At 60.5% G+C, this 15,679-nt stretch overlaps 7 protein-coding genes across 7 annotated transcripts; 4 read left to right on the top strand and 3 right to left on the bottom strand.

Annotated features, from left to right (window-relative positions):
• Positions 1-120: 120 nt before the first annotated feature.
• BXZ73DRAFT_80989 (uncharacterized protein) lies at positions 121-1,224 on the top strand (the record flags this gene model as incomplete). The annotated part of the gene is made up of 6 exons (XM_048023401.1): positions 121-190; positions 306-382; positions 437-474; positions 706-790; positions 843-1,117; positions 1,179-1,224. The coding sequence occupies 6 exons, from the start codon at positions 121-123 to the stop codon at positions 1,222-1,224; spliced, it is 591 nt and encodes a 196-aa protein (XP_047873419.1).
• Positions 1,225-2,898: 1,674 nt separating this feature from the next.
• On the bottom strand, positions 2,899-3,719 carry BXZ73DRAFT_105718 (uncharacterized protein; the record flags this gene model as incomplete). Its single annotated transcript, XM_048016357.1, has 3 exons — positions 2,899-3,126; positions 3,182-3,378; positions 3,431-3,719. The coding sequence occupies 3 exons, from the start codon at positions 3,717-3,719 to the stop codon at positions 2,899-2,901; spliced, it is 714 nt and encodes a 237-aa protein (XP_047873418.1).
• Positions 3,720-4,905: 1,186 nt separating this feature from the next.
• Positions 4,906-6,683, top strand: BXZ73DRAFT_53637 (alpha/beta-hydrolase; the record flags this gene model as incomplete). Its single annotated transcript, XM_048021039.1, has 10 exons — positions 4,906-4,944; positions 4,995-5,031; positions 5,123-5,194; positions 5,259-5,434; positions 5,615-5,742; positions 5,801-5,835; positions 5,894-5,964; positions 6,022-6,087; positions 6,152-6,530; positions 6,589-6,683. 10 exons carry the CDS (start codon positions 4,906-4,908, stop codon positions 6,681-6,683), a joined length of 1,098 nt encoding a protein of 365 aa, XP_047873417.1.
• Positions 6,684-6,979: 296 nt separating this feature from the next.
• Positions 6,980-9,055, top strand: BXZ73DRAFT_105716 (uncharacterized protein; the record flags this gene model as incomplete). Its single annotated transcript, XM_048016356.1, has 5 exons — positions 6,980-7,414; positions 7,470-8,325; positions 8,390-8,577; positions 8,637-8,943; positions 9,006-9,055. The coding sequence occupies 5 exons, from the start codon at positions 6,980-6,982 to the stop codon at positions 9,053-9,055; spliced, it is 1,836 nt and encodes a 611-aa protein (XP_047873416.1).
• A 188-nt stretch (positions 9,056-9,243) lies between these two features.
• BXZ73DRAFT_53620 (serine carboxypeptidase) lies at positions 9,244-11,381 on the bottom strand (the record flags this gene model as incomplete). Its single annotated transcript, XM_048021031.1, has 13 exons — positions 9,244-9,312; positions 9,370-9,531; positions 9,597-9,819; positions 9,877-9,918; positions 9,976-10,006; positions 10,057-10,168; positions 10,222-10,246; positions 10,298-10,388; positions 10,440-10,539; positions 10,598-10,708; positions 10,767-10,897; positions 10,949-11,097; positions 11,167-11,381. 13 exons carry the CDS (start codon positions 11,379-11,381, stop codon positions 9,244-9,246), a joined length of 1,461 nt encoding a protein of 486 aa, XP_047873415.1.
• Positions 11,382-11,873: 492 nt separating this feature from the next.
• Positions 11,874-12,710, bottom strand: BXZ73DRAFT_53681 (uncharacterized protein; the record flags this gene model as incomplete). Its single annotated transcript, XM_048021050.1, has 3 exons — positions 11,874-12,354; positions 12,410-12,568; positions 12,607-12,710. Coding segments are annotated over 3 exons (744 nt in total), but the record flags the coding sequence as incomplete, so codon positions are not given.
• Positions 12,711-14,886: 2,176 nt separating this feature from the next.
• BXZ73DRAFT_53579 (uncharacterized protein) lies at positions 14,887-15,439 on the top strand (the record flags this gene model as incomplete). Its single annotated transcript, XM_048021024.1, has 2 exons — positions 14,887-15,061; positions 15,204-15,439. 2 exons carry the CDS (start codon positions 14,887-14,889, stop codon positions 15,437-15,439), a joined length of 411 nt encoding a protein of 136 aa, XP_047873413.1.
• Between the last annotated feature and the right edge of the window lie 240 nt (positions 15,440-15,679).

Genomic DNA, 15,679 nt, shown 5'->3' with positions numbered 1-15,679 from the left:
ATTCATTATGAATCGATAAGCCACTTATCCGCCCTCGTCGCCTAACGAGGCTCTTGTTCACCAACGCTCACCACTTCAAACCCCTTCTTACGCTCGGATACGCCATTGCACGCCGCCACCATGGGAGAGATCGTGAATGTCGTTGTAGCTGTCGCCGTGATTGTACTGGTCGTGCGCTGGGCCGCCTCCAGTACGTCCCACACTCACCTGGCATTCTGTGACCGGTCTGACGAGCATCGCAATTGCCGAACCCTCGGTTTACCCTCCCTTTCGCGCACACTCTATTGCGCATGAATTGCTTTCAGGTGGAAAAGATGCCTCGGGGGCCCCGTCGCCCTCGTCCGTGTTGGGGTTCCGGCCGAGGAATGTAACAAACGAGATGGTGCGTTTCCCCTGCGATGTCGTCGCGTACCCAAGTCTGATATCCGGCTTGCAGGTCGACGCCGTGCACAATATGTTCCCAGATATCCCAAAGTAAGTCCCTGTTACTCTGTCGTAGACTGTGAGCTCCCTCTGCGCCATTGTCTCCCCGGGTCGTGACATCCCGCCGTTGCTTCCTGGCGGAATCAGCGAGTCCCAGGCCTGGTGCCTGGGTGACCTCGATTCCGTTCTTGCTCAGATGAATCCGGCGTGGTCGAGGTAGTTAAAGCGCGACATCCCAGACGCATATGACCGCGAGTTCAACGCTTAACGGTACCATTCCAGAGACAACATCCGCTTCGACCTACTAAGGACAGGAGACACCCAACTCACCTCCACCAAGATCCTCGAACGTGGTTTCCTCCCCGCCGTACGCACCCCACTTCCCCTCGCCCCTTCTCTTCCACTCACTGCACCCACAGCCCCCGCCCGCCTACTACACCATCTACCCACGCAGCGCCGACACCCCAGCACCCGCACAGCCCGCCGCCACGCCCGCCGCCGGCCCGTCAAAGCCAAAGCAGCCAGCGAATCTCCTCACGCGCTACCACCTCGAGTCGCGCGCGGCGAGCACCGGGGTGAGCGTGGCCGCGTCACCCGAGCAGGCGGGCGGCAAGGCGGTCTGGGAGGACACGGCGGAGAAGCGGGAGGCGAGCCTGCGCGAGCGCAAGGCGCAGATGATCCTCGCTGCGAGAGAGTGCGTGTCCCCCGCTCCACTTCTGTGTACCATATGGGTCCGCTCACGCGTCTACTGGCAGGCGAATGCGCGCACAGCGGGAGAAGGAGACGGCCAGGACTGTGTGAGGGTGGGGGAGGGACGCGCCCTGCGCACGGGAACCCGCTCGGGGATGAGTGTGTGGTTTTTGGAATGTCGGGCCCTCGACATCACCGCTGTACGTCATTTTTGTGTCGCAATACATTTTCTGTTCTCGTATGCGCACGCCGCGCCAACAGGAAGCTGCTGTCGGGCGATGGATGGGGCGGACGAAGCGTTTCGACTTGGGGTTCGGTTGAGCAGACTTGTTCGATGTTTGTTCTGATGCAACAGGCGAGCGCGTTGGTCGCACCTTACAACGTGCGCGCTCGCGACAGAGCTCCACTCACAACAACACCCGCCGCTTCTGTGGTCGCAACATCCCGGGAACATCGCAAGTCTGCACTGAGCCTACTGCCAATGGTACTCCGGACTCCAAGCTCCCTGTCTTCTCATTGGAGGCTTGGCACGATGCAGTCATGAATGATTAATGAGCCTCGCGGACTCGTCCAACGTTACTTGGAGTCCTGTCCGCAGAGCCACAACAAGTTCTGGTTCAGACTCTGTACTCCGCGTCGCCTAGCCCCAAACCTCAGCGTACTTCGTAGAAATTCACATACCGGTCACAACGACGGCGGCCACACCCCGCGCAACGCTCCAAGCCCTGATCCCGTCGCCATCACCTCTCCACCACCTCGTGAAGACACCAGCAGAACGCCACCAGCTCACAGCCGCGATATGATATATCGATCACCCCGCACCCATATCAAGCGCGCTATGTGCACCTCAGTTTCGCACTCGAGTCGCCCAATCATGCCTCTTCCTATTGCGCACATACTTACCTTTGTGGGCGCACCGGGCGTGGCGAACGCTTCCCAGCTTCGAGCTTTTGGCACCGGTCCCGCGCCCGCGCCCTGCCTGCCCCCTGCGCGCGATGACACCAGACGTGGGCCGCAGCAGCAGCAGCAGCCTGGAAGGCCAACTGCGGAGCTCGCTCGTTTGGCGGCGCACGGGGAAGACGGGCGTCGGGACCGCCGGGCGGACGTTGAAGCAGCCGGCCGATCGCTCGCAGCGGCACGGGCGCCTGGTCAAATGGCGTCAGTGGGGAACGAGCGCGCGGCCGCGGACGAATAATTATGGAAGGTGCTGTAAATCACGTCCCGTGGCGCGCGCACACAACACACGGCCCGGGCTTTGGGCACCCTCTCGTCTGTGTGGTCTGCGCTTCGCATTCCCGGCGAGCGCGACCAAGCGATGCGCATCTGCATCAGCGCACTCGTCAGAAGGCTTCCTAGGTGTGTACTAAGAGCCACTGGTCCCGAACGCGGGCGCCCGGGGATGAACTGTTGATGTACTGCGACGGAGACGCCAGATGTACCGTTCCGCCTTCATGAACGACGAACGGATCGGGATCCCCAGCCGGAGTGCCGTGGATCACGGCTTGAAGCTTGAAGCCCCGATCACGTCTCACGAGTCACCTCGTAATTATATAGTCGCCCAACTTTTCTTCCGTCCGAGATTCGCACACCCGATCACACGAGGCAAGAACGTAGCAAAGCACCCGCGTAGAGCGCTGCGTACATTGGGGTATGGAGAGAAAGCGCGGGTATAGACGCGCCATGGCCTGACTCCTACACAAACATGGGACTCATGATATCCTAGAGACTGATCGTAGCACGAAGCACTGAGACGAATGGAAACACGTTCGAGCCCGGAAGGACCGTTTAGAGGCCGAGGAGGGAGATGACCTGGGAGGCGTTGAGGTTGAGGATGAAGGGAATGAGGCTGCTAATGAGGGGGAGGAGGGTCGCCAGAATTCCGCCAACGAGGGAGACGACGACGGTGAGGAGCTCGCCAACGATGGAGCCGACCGCGCTGAGGAGCGTGGTGACAGCGGAGTCAGCGGTCGAGCCGACGACGGTAAGGACGGCACCGAGGGCGTGGAAGACGATCTGTAGTCGGGATGGTAAGCACTGGGCTGGAGTTGGCGTATGGTAGAACACATACGGTCATGAGGGCGGCAACGATGGGAGCGAGCTCCGCCACGGTGAGTTGGGCAGTGCCGTCGACGGTGGCGAGGATAACCGAAGCGTCCTGGCCGACGAGGGCCTTGAGGGAGGTCACGGTGCCGGTGAGGATGGTCTTGATCTCCTCGACGGGGGCGGTGAGCGCCTCGACGGTCGCGTTCTGAGCGGTCACGAACTCTGCAGTTATTGGTGAGCCAAGTGTCCACGAGCCAAGAAGTAGAATATTTACTGAGGAGGTTGGTGGCGGGCGCGAGCGCGACCGTGGCATCCGAAAGGATGGAGGCAACACCCACAATGTCACGGCGGACGGGGAGGTCGAGGCTCCCGACGACACCAGTCACGGTGCCAACAACGCCGCCGGCGACGGAGAGAGCAGTGTCCGCGACACCGTCGACGGGGGCGGGAAGGTCAATGGAGCTGCCCACGACCGGAAGGGAGACAGGGAGGTCGATGGGGAGGGCAGAGACCGCGGTGAAGGCGGCAGCAGAGAAGAGGGCGAGACGAGCGAAGGAGAACATTTCGACTAGGAAAGGACTGTGGGGTGGGAAAAGAATGTGGGGGTTGAGGCTGGTGAGGCGAGGCGAGGCTGGCTGAGGCAGATGGCTTGGGAGTCGATGGGGATTGGGAAGGCAGACCAAGGAGGTTTTATAGACATGGCGGGAACAGCCGGCGCGCGCCAGAGAAGACTTGGGCGGGATTGCGGCATCTGGGGCGGATGAGAGGGAGAAAGCATGGGGTGCAGGAATCCGGAGACTGAGAGTGAGCGCTAGCCGCAGAGAGAGAGTTGATCATTTCGATCACTCGCGCTCCACCCGCCAGAAGTGATCCAGCGCCGTGTTCACGGAGCCGCCGCCGCTAGCCTTCGGGGCATACACGCCCTCCTGCTCTCGGCCACGGCTTCCCATCTTCGTCGTGAGTACTGCACCCTCTGCCTTCTCCGACGGCGGACATTGCGAAGGGGGCAGAGCACAGACTGTATCCCGCTTGAGGAGCCGCGGAATCGCCAGATGTTGAATTGCCGGCCGTGCGTACGCGATACGATCTCATTAGACTCCACGCCGGATCAAGCATGCAAGTTGCGCTGGGCTTCCGGGGCAGGCGGGGCGGACGACGGAACGGGCCAAGTCATCGCTTGGGGAAGGCCCTCGCAACGGACTCCGCAATCGGGCTGGAGGAGACCCAATCAGTGAGTGGGAACTGGGCATGGGCGCGGCACGAGGCTCACCTCGATGGCAGACAGCCGACTCGTCATGCTGGGTGATCAAATTGCCGGGCGCAAAGTGAAAAGATGGAAGACCGCACGCGCCTGAAATGTGGCCGCGCGCAGGGCCCGGGAAGAACGAAGTCGCACCCGGCACGGCGCGAGGGCGACGGTGGAGCACCGGACTTGCCTGCAAAGTTAGCCTGGTTTCGCATAGGATTAGTACGTGCACACCTTTTTATCCGGCGTGCATGCAGAACGTTTATCCCGCCACACGGAGCCCAGGCAGACAGCCACCGAGATTGTGGCCAGCTGGGGACTGTGGCCAGCTGGCGAGGGTAACAGTGGGGAAGACACACAGACGCCCAATGACGTTCCGTTTGACTATCTTCCCACGCATCGGGCAAGCACAACCAAACACCATCCCCGCCACAGTTGGTGCTGCCGCTGGAGTCTGGACCAGGCCGCACTCCGCGCGCGCAAGTGTTCGTCCCCTGTGCACGATGTCTGGCTTCCTCCCAAGTATCGAGAGCTTCGCCAAAGTGAGCGCGTGCTGCTTCCGCCTGTGTGCTGATGTCTGACCGCTTGCTAGGGCGCGACCGCGACTGCTGCTGGCATTGGCACCGTTGGTCCGTCCGCCCTTACGGTATTCCAGTCGTCATTAATTGTCTGCTGATACATGTGATATCTCTCCCCTTCCGCACCCCAACTTTCTTGCAGGTGTTGGCCTCCTCTTCTTCGGCCAAAACTACCTCATCTACCCCTCCGCTTTTCCGCCTGGTTCCCGCACAGGTGCGCCGCCCCCACCGCGACTTCCCCGCACTTCCTCTACAACCTTTCCGCCATCTCTGTGCAGAGGTTCCGGTACCCACCGACTTCGACCTCCCCTATGAAGATCTCATTCTTACCACTCCCGACAATGTCAAGCTGCGCTGCTATCTCCTTACGCAGCGTAAAGAGCTTCCCAATCACGGAGTGCAGCCGCTTGAGGTGGAGGACGATGAGTCTAACGAAGAGGTACGCATATACTCAGTTCGCGAGTCGTACCGTATCCTGGCACCTCGTCCATTGGATAAATGTAGTCTGTATGCGCGCACGTCGCTCTCGGCGTGCCAAGCAGCACGACGCGCAGATACCCTGTGTGGTTGAAGCACTCGACTTTCCTCACTCCGGTCCCAGCGCGTCCGTCAGTATTAACCAGAACTTGTCCAGTTTTCCGCGAAGAGGCCTACTGTCATCATGTTTCACGGAAATGGCGGGAACGTAGGCCATCGCATACCGCTTGCCAAAGTGTTCTACGTCCGCATGCGGTGCAACGTCCTTATGCTCTCCTATCGCGGGTCTGTCTGTTTCCCTACTCATAACGCTTGCATGTTCTGACGCATATTTCGTCTCAAGATATGGTCTTTCCGAGGGAAATCCGTCCGAAAAGGGTACATACTGTCCATACTTCCCTCCGACGCTCCAGCACGCTGACGATCGTCCGTCAAGGTATTCGGATAGACGCGCAATGCGCACTCGATCACATCTTGCATCACCCACAGCTGTCTCGGACGCCAATCGTCAGTCCAAAGCCGGTTTCGGTCTTCATAATGAACCCAGCTGACGTCGACACACAGTTTCTCTACGGCCAGTCCATCGGTGGCGCCGTGGCGATCGACCTCGCGACTCGAAACAAGCATATCGTGCGTCGCGCTCTCCACACCCCACTTTACGTGCCCTCGCGTGATCGCTGACGGCTGCCAACAGATGCGGGGACTCATCCTCGAAAACACGTTTTTGTCGCTGCCCCAGCTAGTGCCCTCCGCGATGCCCGTGCTCGGGCCCTTCGCGTTTCTCTGCCACCAGAAGTGGGACTCAGCGTCGAAGGTCCCGCTCATCCCGGCGGAGACCCCGATGCTCCTGCTCAGTGGCACGCGTGACGAGGTCGTCCCGCCCGAGCACATGAAGGGCCTCTGGGAGCTCGTCCAGCTTCGCATCCCGGGCGGGTACCGGGAAGGCCAGTTCGTGCCTCCCGTGCCCCCACCTCCGACCGAAGGCGCCGATGCCGCGAAGGACGAGAGCGCGAAGACGCAGGGGAAGAGCGACGGCTACTCGCGGTTCGTCGAGTTCGATTGGGGCTCGCACAGTGCGTCTTTTTCCGATGTTTACGCCGCCATGCGCCGAATCGCTGACGCCATGCACAGACGACACGTGCACGCAGCCTGGGTACTGGACGAGCGTCTCGTCGTTCGTGAAGACGGTAGTGAAGGCGCCGCCTCCACCACCGACGAAGGACTGAGTTTCGGGTTCCGCCGGCGCCGCCGGTCTCTTGTTCAGACACCTTGACTGAAGTGGTTGGGTCTGGATTTCGCATCTGTCATAGCATCGCACTACATACTTGGTACTACATATCTGGTTTGGAGACTGTCCGTGTAACATGGCTCCTGTACTCTCATTCTTGACCGCGGCGCGCATTCTGGCATCACGTGAGGATGCAGTCATTGGCGCCAACATTCGCAGCTCGGCGCACGGAGCCTTCCAAGTTCCCATAAACCCTTCTCTGGCCTCTCATCTTTCCCCGCCAGCTTACCCGCGATGCTTTTCACCCTCCCCGCCGATATCTGCCTCCAGGTGCTCTCCTACCTACGCACCGCCGATCTTCTCCGCCTTCGCCTCACTTCACGTGGCGCGCACCACTTCTTTCTCCTCAACGAGCACTCCATCTTTCACCAAGCTGCGGTAAGACACGCGTTCGTGCGCCCGCACACCGCCCTTCGCGACGCTGCGGCCCCACGGCCCGTCACAGACTGGAAGGACCTCGTGCGCGCGCATGTGGCACTCGAGCACAACTGGGACGGGCGCGGGCACGCGCGCGAGGGCGGCTACGCTGCGATCGGGCGCGAGGGCTCCGTCCTCTCGTTCTCCGTAGACGACTCGGAGGGCCAGCGTGTCGCGATCGCGCTCACCAGCCGCGGCGGGCTCACCGTGCGCACGCTCGAGGACAACCGGCTGCTGTGGGCGCTGAGCAAGGTGCGTGTCCCAGCCATCTCCCCACCCCCTTTCACCGTTCACGCCCCGGCTGCAGGAATACGTCGCCGCAACGAAGATCGAGTGTTCTTCCGGCTTCCTCGTCTTCATGGCCAAACACTCCGGGCTCGAGATCTGGCGGCGCGCGGCGGACGTCGGCGCCCCGCTCCTCGCGCGGGGCCGCCCGGTGTGCACCCCAGTGCCATTCGGGTCTCCCGCCGCGCCGCGCGACTTCCAGGAGTCCGCGTCCGCGCTCGCGCCCGCAGACCCCCTCGCCGCCGCGAGCGGGCGCGGCCAACACGTCCCCCACGTGTTCATCGACACCGCCCACGCCGGGCCTGTGCGCCTCTTCCGCGCCACCTTCCCGCTGCTCGCGTACATCGGCGCCCACGCCCCCGACAAAGCCACCGTCGTCGACATGGGCTCGGGCGACGCGGTCTGCGTGGTCGCCGTCGCGCCCGCGCCCGCGCCCGGGCGCGCGCTCGGCATGCCCCCGCGCTTCCGGGTGCCCGCCAAGCAGCGGGTGCCGATCGACCTCGCGCTCTCGCGCGCGCACCTGTGCGTGTGCGCGACGGACGTCGTCACGGTGTCCCGGCTCCCGGCGCACGCGCTGGACGCGGACGCGATCGTCGAGGACGGGCCCGAGCCGGAGCGGCAGCTGGTGTTCGGCGACGCCGCGGCGCCGCGGATGCCCGCGTGCGTCATGGCGGCGCGCGGCGACGTCGACTCTGCGCAGGGGAGCGCGCCGCGGCCGTGCCCCGACTCGACTGCGCCGCGGTGGACGCTGCTGGGGGGCGCGGACGTGTTCGAGCAGTACGCCATCCGTCCGTCGAGCGGGCCAGCCGGGACCTCGACCGCGCTCGTCCCGGTCGGAGTGCCCCAGCAGCAGCAGTCCGAGCCCGGCTTCATCACCGGTGAGTGTCTCCTCCGCGCGGGGAGTCGCACGAGCAAGCACTCACACGAGTGCTCTCCGCACAGCACGCTTCTCCCCGGACGGCCGCCACCTCGTCGCCGCGACCAAGCTCGGGCTGCTCGCCTTCGCGTGGGACTTCGCCCGCGCGGAGGACGGTGCGCTGTTCGAGAACATCACCGAGGTGCTCGACACCCGGGAGCCCCTGCGCGACGTCCGCTGGGACGTGAACGACCGGCGGCTCGCCCTGCGCACCGTACGTGTCGGAGTCTTCCTCCGTTCCCTCCCTCACCCCACCCCCGTTCCGTTCTGCAGCAATGGGAAGACGTCTTCGTCCTCACCCTCGACGCCTCGAGGCACGCCCTCAGCCCCGAGCCAGATCCCGCCGACGGCGCTGTGGGGCGCCCGTCGATCTTACGCGACGCGTTCGCCCAACGCCTCCGCGACTACACGAACCACGAGCTCGCGGGCTGGACGGGCGGGCACGGGATGCCGTTCACCGGGATGCAGATGACGCCGACTGCGTTCTGGCTCGTCTGGGACGTGTCGCTGCTCAAGCAGGCGGTCGGCCGGCGCGAGCGGGCAGCACGCGGGGAGGTTACGAGCCGTGAGGTTGGGGGTGGTGAGTGTTTCGTTTGGCTTGGAATGGAAGGCCTGGATGACTGATGAGGCTAGGTTTTGCAGCGTCGGGGATTGGGAGCTTGTGTTTCGTGGATTTCACACCGGGGGTCTGAGGCAGGGTTCATGGAAGCGCACTCAGAGCTTGTTCGAACATTTGCTGGATCTGTCGTTGTATTTAGTATATACCCTAAAGCCTGTTCGGAATGTTTGAGTTGTCTCATAAACCCCCATTTTTGTATGCGCGTTATCGCTCGAATAGACGACGATCAAGCCAGGTTGCGACCCCCATATGGTCTCCTTGCTACAGGCTCTCTGCAGCCAGCCAACGGTTCGCCATCACAAGGGACTCCCGTGGTTTGTCGTATGGCGCCTGAAAGGCATCGACCACCGTCAGCGACTCTGCCAGTCCGATCTACGGCCAACTCACCATATGCCCCGCACCGGCGATCGTCGCGTACGTGAGGCCACCGCCGCTGCGCGTGAGCCCAGAGACCTCCCCAACGTCCCAACCCCATACCGACAGCGGCTTGCTCCGGAACTCCTCTTGACCGCTCCACTCGAGCGCGAGCGTCATGCGCTCGTTGCCGATCTGCCAGCGTGGGGAGTCAGGGAGATGGAGTGGAACGGAGGAGCGGCACCCGGTCTCGCACGCACCCAGTTGCAGATGTAATCCGTCGCGCCGACGTAGATGAGCGTGCGCACGCCACGTTCGAGGAGCGCAGAGATGTAGTGCTGGGCGGGGAAGGCCCAGTGATCGAGGTTGTCGCGGAACGCCTGGCTGACGGTCCTGGAGGAGTGCGTGAAGTTCCCGCGCACGGCTGGGTCAACCCCGAGCAGGTCTTGGGTGGCCTCGCTGCTCAGGAATTCGACAGTGTGCCTTCGAAGGGAGCCGATTTAGCGCTTTCAGCCAGTCTGAGGATGTGACGTGACGCACTGGACGATGGGGTAGCACTCGGTGATGCTTGCCGCGCCTTTGCTGTCGACCCTCATTTAGAGGTCAAGTAGCACATTGGAAGAATTCAGACAGACGAACCAGGGACGGGCACGGTCGTAGTGGTTCTTATCTACAAAATTTCCGAGTCAACACTCGTCACAGTAGGTGTTGTGCACTCACCCCCGAAGGGCCCGTTGAACGCGTCGCTGCAGAACGAGCTCGCCGCAGCACAGTCAATTGCATCCATTTTGTCTTCACATGATTCCTTGAAGCGTTTTTGGCAACGAGGCACCTGTTTAAAGGCATCGTATTCCCGACGTTTATGCCGTGGTACGTGGTACTGACCATCTCCTTCATGCGCACACAGGTCCTAAACGGCTGTATCAGCACCAAACGCACTCCCCGTATTGGCAGAACTCACGAGATGTCGTGTATCATCGGAAATGTCGGGTCTTGACACTGCGCGTCGTAATAAGACGGGAACATGGTGCCAAAATCAGTGCAACCGTTGCCTGTCCCGTCAATGTAAGCGTCCGGCCACGGTGAAAGGGACTTCAGCTGACCGATCATTATCGAGGAGAGGTTGACAGGAGTCAACCCAGCCTCCACAAGCTCTTTGTTCTTATCATAAATCGCGGAGGCAAAGACCGGTATGTAGCGACCCTGGCAGGCAGGTGGAAATATGAGCGTCGTAGTGGGCTAACGGGGCCCTATGACGTACTCCATAGGATTCGCCTGCGAGGTGTAAAGCCCTGCCCTTGAATTTGGCGAAGTGTTCGAAGAAGATGACCATGAATGCAGCAATGTCGGCGGCTGCGTCTTTCGTCGTACCCTGCGTGGGATGTTCAACACCGCCTAGAGCAAAACGCGCATTCAGAGGGGCCACTCACGACTGACTCCCCATATTCAGCATAAGAGTAGCCTACACCAACGGGTTGGTCGACAAAGAACACGTTGGCGTGCTCGTTCCACGAATACGGGTTCATCTTGGTGCTGTTCGAGCTCGTGACCCGGCACGGTCCTGAGGGCAGGTTAGTGTACTTGGATTTTGAGCACATACGTTGACGCATACCGAGCTCCATAAAGAGTCCCATCGTCGACGACGCGCCGGGGCCACCGTTCGTCCAGAACATCACATCGTCCGTCTCCGGGTCGCGGCGGCTCTCGAAAAAGTAGAAGAAAAGGTGCCGCGCCTCGACGTCGATGTATCCCGTGTACGCGCTGATCAGCCCAGCTCATAAGCACGAGTCGCGTCCGCGGCCACTGCGCACAGCGAGAAGATGCACGTACTTCACGCCGCCGTCACAGAACTGCGACTGCTTGACCCGCACGTTGTGGTTCGGGAATGCGGGGTGCGCTAGCGTCGTGAACTCCGACGTCGAGAGCAGGCCAAGGTCGCCCAGGGGAGTGAAGAGTCCTTCATCGTACGCGGTGAACGGATGTTGAGCCCCAAGCGCGACTCCCGCGCTCACGACCGCAAGCAGGGCTGAAGAGGCGAAGCGCATCATGGCTGACCAAGGTATCAGAGGACGATGGTGGCCGGAAGCAAGGCGCAACTCGCCAAGGCATGTTGCAGATAAGGGCGCAGGCGTGCATGGGAAAGACGGTGTGAGTTGGAAGTCGGGTGTCGGAGGCACGGCGCCGGTGTCACGGAATAGATGTGACGACGAGCACGTGCTGCACACGGTACGTGTAGAATTGGCGTCACGCTGTCGGGGGCAGACATTCGTTTCGGACCGGACAAGCACAAATCTCGAGCGACGCCCCAGAAGGCTGGTGGCACAGGGATGTAACAGCATACGGACATCGATTGCATTCGGAAACCATGTGCGAGACTAACGATGAGAGCAGTGACCAAGAACACAAACCGCGGACCAAACCAGTGCTTCCGCATACAACAAGTTGAAAGCGCAGGTCTTCCGGAGCGCTGCGCCAGACGACGTCTAGCACCGCCTACATTATGGACAGAGGAAAAGGGGATCGTCTAGCCCGCACGCTCAAGCGGACTGGTACGTCTGCCCGAGCGAGGTCAAGCTTCCGTCGTTGTTCACGAGGAAGCCGGGGCCGGCCATGAACCACGCGTAGTGCGAGACCGAGTCGAGGCCGTCGAGGAACGGCACGAGCTCGTCGACGAGCGCGGCCTGCTGCGACGCAGAGCCGCTGCTCGTCCCGATCTCGGTCATGAGCACCGGCTTGCCGTACTTGGAGAGCCCGGAGATGTACGACTTGAAGTAGTCGACCGCGCTCGCGTCCGAGTAGATGTGCGCCGCGATCGCGTCCACCTGGCACCCAAGCTTGTTGCACTGGGAGATGAACGAGTCCATCCAGCTCGTACCCTGGCCGGAGGAGCCGCTGTTCGTGATCGCGGGCGAGACGAGCGTCGCCTTGCCGGCGAAGGGCTGCATGTACTGCATCCAGAGCTTCGCCGCCGTGGCGGGGTCGACGTTCGACTGGGAGGAAAGGTCGGGTTCGTTGAGGCTGCCAAGCGGGTCAGTGAAACCCAGGATGGTCTTTGCACGGGCGAGAGACTTACAAGAGGAGGTGGGTGCTGCCGGCGTCGATAGCAGCCTGGGCGTTCTTCATCCAGACGCTGGTGTGGTCGGAAGAACTACCCCAGAGCATGGGGAAGAAGTTCATGCCACTAGGCAAGGAGCTCGTCGAAGAGGCCCAGTTGTAGGCCCAAGACGCTTTGCTGAGAGGGAATCAGACAATATTCTGAGCACAGGTAACTGTTTTACTTGCCCAGAGGTGAAGCCCTTGAGAAGGCTGGCATCGTTGAAGGACAAGCCGCGCTTGACACCATTGTTGGTAGCAGGAACAGCGCTGCGGCGAGGCTCAGGTTAGCATCCAGCTGACTGAGAAGCCACGAGAAGAATGGAGAAAGCGGAAATGAGTGTTGCCAACGCTCTAACAGATCAGAGAATTGATAGGACCATGCGGATAAATGTTGTGGATCATACATTCCATCTCATCAAACGCTGCGCATCCTACGATCTGCCCAGGACAAGCCGAAACAAGGACGGTTCGTATGGAGACCGGGGGATTGTGTTTGCAAGGATGAAGGGGTTTGAAGTACTTACGAGGTCGTGGTGGCGGCGTGGGTGGAGGTGGTGCTCGCCTTAGTGGAAGAGGCCTTGGTAGTCGTGGACGCCTTGGTGGTCGTTTCGGCAGCCTTGGTGGAGGAGACGACAGAAGAGGTGGTCTCGGCCTTGGTCGAGGTAGAGACAATAGACGACGTGGTCTCAGCCTTGGTCGAAGAGACCGAGGAGGTCGGAACGGCGCTGCTCGTGACGCTCTCCGGAACAGTAGAGGACGAGGGCAGAGCGAGGGTGGAGGAGGCAATGCGAGTGTGGCAGCGCTTCATGCGGTGGTTCGCACCAAGGGCGGAGGTGGCAAGAACCACAACGGAAAAGAGAGTGGCGGAGAACTTCATGGTGTCGGATAGGGACAGGAAGGGTGAAGGAAAGAAAGGAAAGCTCAAGGAAGAGCAAGGAGGGACAGGACACCAGAAGGAGGGGGGACAAGGGACGCCTGGGGGGCTACTTCGGCGAGCAGGTGAGGACGTCCGTTGTCCTCGAGGGCTATATGTACCCAAACATGGATCCAGCGCCGGCGCGGGGTGCTCTCGCCGGGACAGGGCCGAACTCTATTTCCCTGGGCGCAAGCTTCAGGCATTGGTTAGATTATCTAGTCGTGGGACGAACAGACACAAGCCTTGCATCTCCGCGCGGGTGGCGCTCCGGTCGTGCTGTAGTCTCCATGACAACCAAGGCCAGGCTCGGTGATGCACGGCGAGCTGGGCAGTTTGTGAACAACGCGCAGTCGAAAGACTTTAACCTTCAGGGGCAACTGCCGTCGGTGATCTGTCGTCGTGGGACCGGCCGGTTGATGGAAAGCGAACATGTAGAGAGGCAGTCAGTCACATACATACATATTAAGAAGAGAATTGGGGCGCACAGGGGAGACCGGCCGACATGAGAACTTTGCGATGACATGATGGGCGTTGAATGTGAAGGGGATGTCGCCATCTAGCGCCCATTCCGCAGCGCGGCCGGGTTCACCGCGATTACGAGCGCTGGAAATAGTTCTCCGACCTCCTGCTCGTGCTACTTCTTGCGACGCTGAGCTGGCCCAGAGAGTAATACTTCTAGTAACGAACGATGCGAACAAGCGGCAATATTTATGTACACATGTGTTTGGTTGCCTAGACACTACTGTAAGTATGCACCACAATCACCGCTGCGAACTGGCCAAAGCTGATAAGGCGGCATCACCGTCTACCATGTGGATCCTTCGCTCGACCCACTCGATGTGTCTGCGCAAAAACGTGTTTGCGTGATGGGTAGAGCCTGTGCACCTCAGTCTGATAAAGTGGCCATTCACGTGTGGAAGCTGGTAAGTATTCGTCGAATACCTTCGGTGTCTGGAGAATCCTCTTAGTATGTCGTGATCTGACATGTTTCCACGTCAACAGCACAACGCTAGTACTCGAAGTTACGGCTCAAAATGCATCAACACCCCGCGAAGAAAAGAAATCTATCAGGTCAACCCCGAATTTGCAAATGTTCAATCATACAACACTCGCTGTAGAGCCAGGCAGAGTATTTGACTCACGATTTCTGCGGAATGTACTTCAGCGTATGAATTTGCACGCCTTTCGTCCCGATGGAGATGCTCAATTCGAGAGTGGCACAGAAGCTGGGTACGTTGTTGGCGGTCATGCCCCTCTGTCTGTGGTGAAGCCGCATCTGATCGTGGTGGAGGAGGAGGTTGTCCAAGTATAGGGCCGCTGCCATTACATATATGCTTAGTCACATAACCAACACAATGTGCCGGAGAGCGCCCGTCCCCGCGCAGCATCAACACCATTTCTCCCACGTGGGCCAGTTGCAGCCTTCCACTCAGTCCGCCGTCTCCCTTGCACGTCCTCACCAGACTCGCTCGAACCTCAGAACCATGCCGTCCACCACGTCTCCTGCCATCACCGACCCGGCGTACTACACCTCCGCCATGTCCTACGCCGAGTGGAAGCGCGAGCCGACGCTCATGCAGGTCCTCTTCGGGCTGCACCTGCCCTACCGTCCCCCGCGCTCTTTCATTGGCAAGTTCTTCTGGCGGCGACGAGTTTGGGTCGAAGTCACCTTCGCGCTGTCTATGATGGAGCCCTGGGAGAAGGCCGTTGTCTGTGAGTACTATCGCGTGTCAATATCTCCTTCGTCCCTCTTTCGCGCCAGTCGGCTGTAATGAGCTGGCTTATGCGTTCCATGCCCCTCTATCTTCCGACAGCTCCTCGCGTGCAAGACATCCTCGCTAACATGATTTCATAGTGGTCGTAACGTACCTCACGCTCGGCCTCCTCTTCACCGGCATTTTCTTCTACTTGCCTCACCATCTGGTTTTCATTAACGAGCGCGCCGCCTACTACCTCTTCGGCCGCGATGACGGCCAGGGCGCTGCTTCGGACCTCGCAGACTCCTTCGGTCGCCTCAGGGATGTTGCCAGCTGGGGCCTCGACACTTCGCTAGGAGCACTGTCCAAGATGGGTGCCAAGGCGGAGCTTTGATCCACGATGGCTGAGCAGACTTCGGGGGTTGGTGCCAGGTGGGTATTCGTGTTGCCTTGTACCATAGTGCGTACACCTCTGTCTATCTTCATCGAGCTCGCTGCTCACCTGCGATACTGTCTTGACCCTGACAGATACCATTGCTTAATAAGAGGATATCAGACATGCTACATGATACCACGCCATACCTCACGGTCGTGCGACGTATGTCACATAGAACGGACGTAACAGTCAATGGAT

The sequence above is a fragment of the Epithele typhae genome, assembly GCF_022376455.1.
Source record: "Epithele typhae strain CBS 203.58 chromosome Unknown BXZ73scaffold_70, whole genome shotgun sequence".
NCBI classification, from domain to species: domain Eukaryota; kingdom Fungi; phylum Basidiomycota; class Agaricomycetes; order Polyporales; family Epitheliaceae; genus Epithele; species Epithele typhae.
The sequence above is the reverse complement of the archived record's forward strand: the minus strand, read 5'-3'. Positions and strand labels throughout refer to the sequence as shown.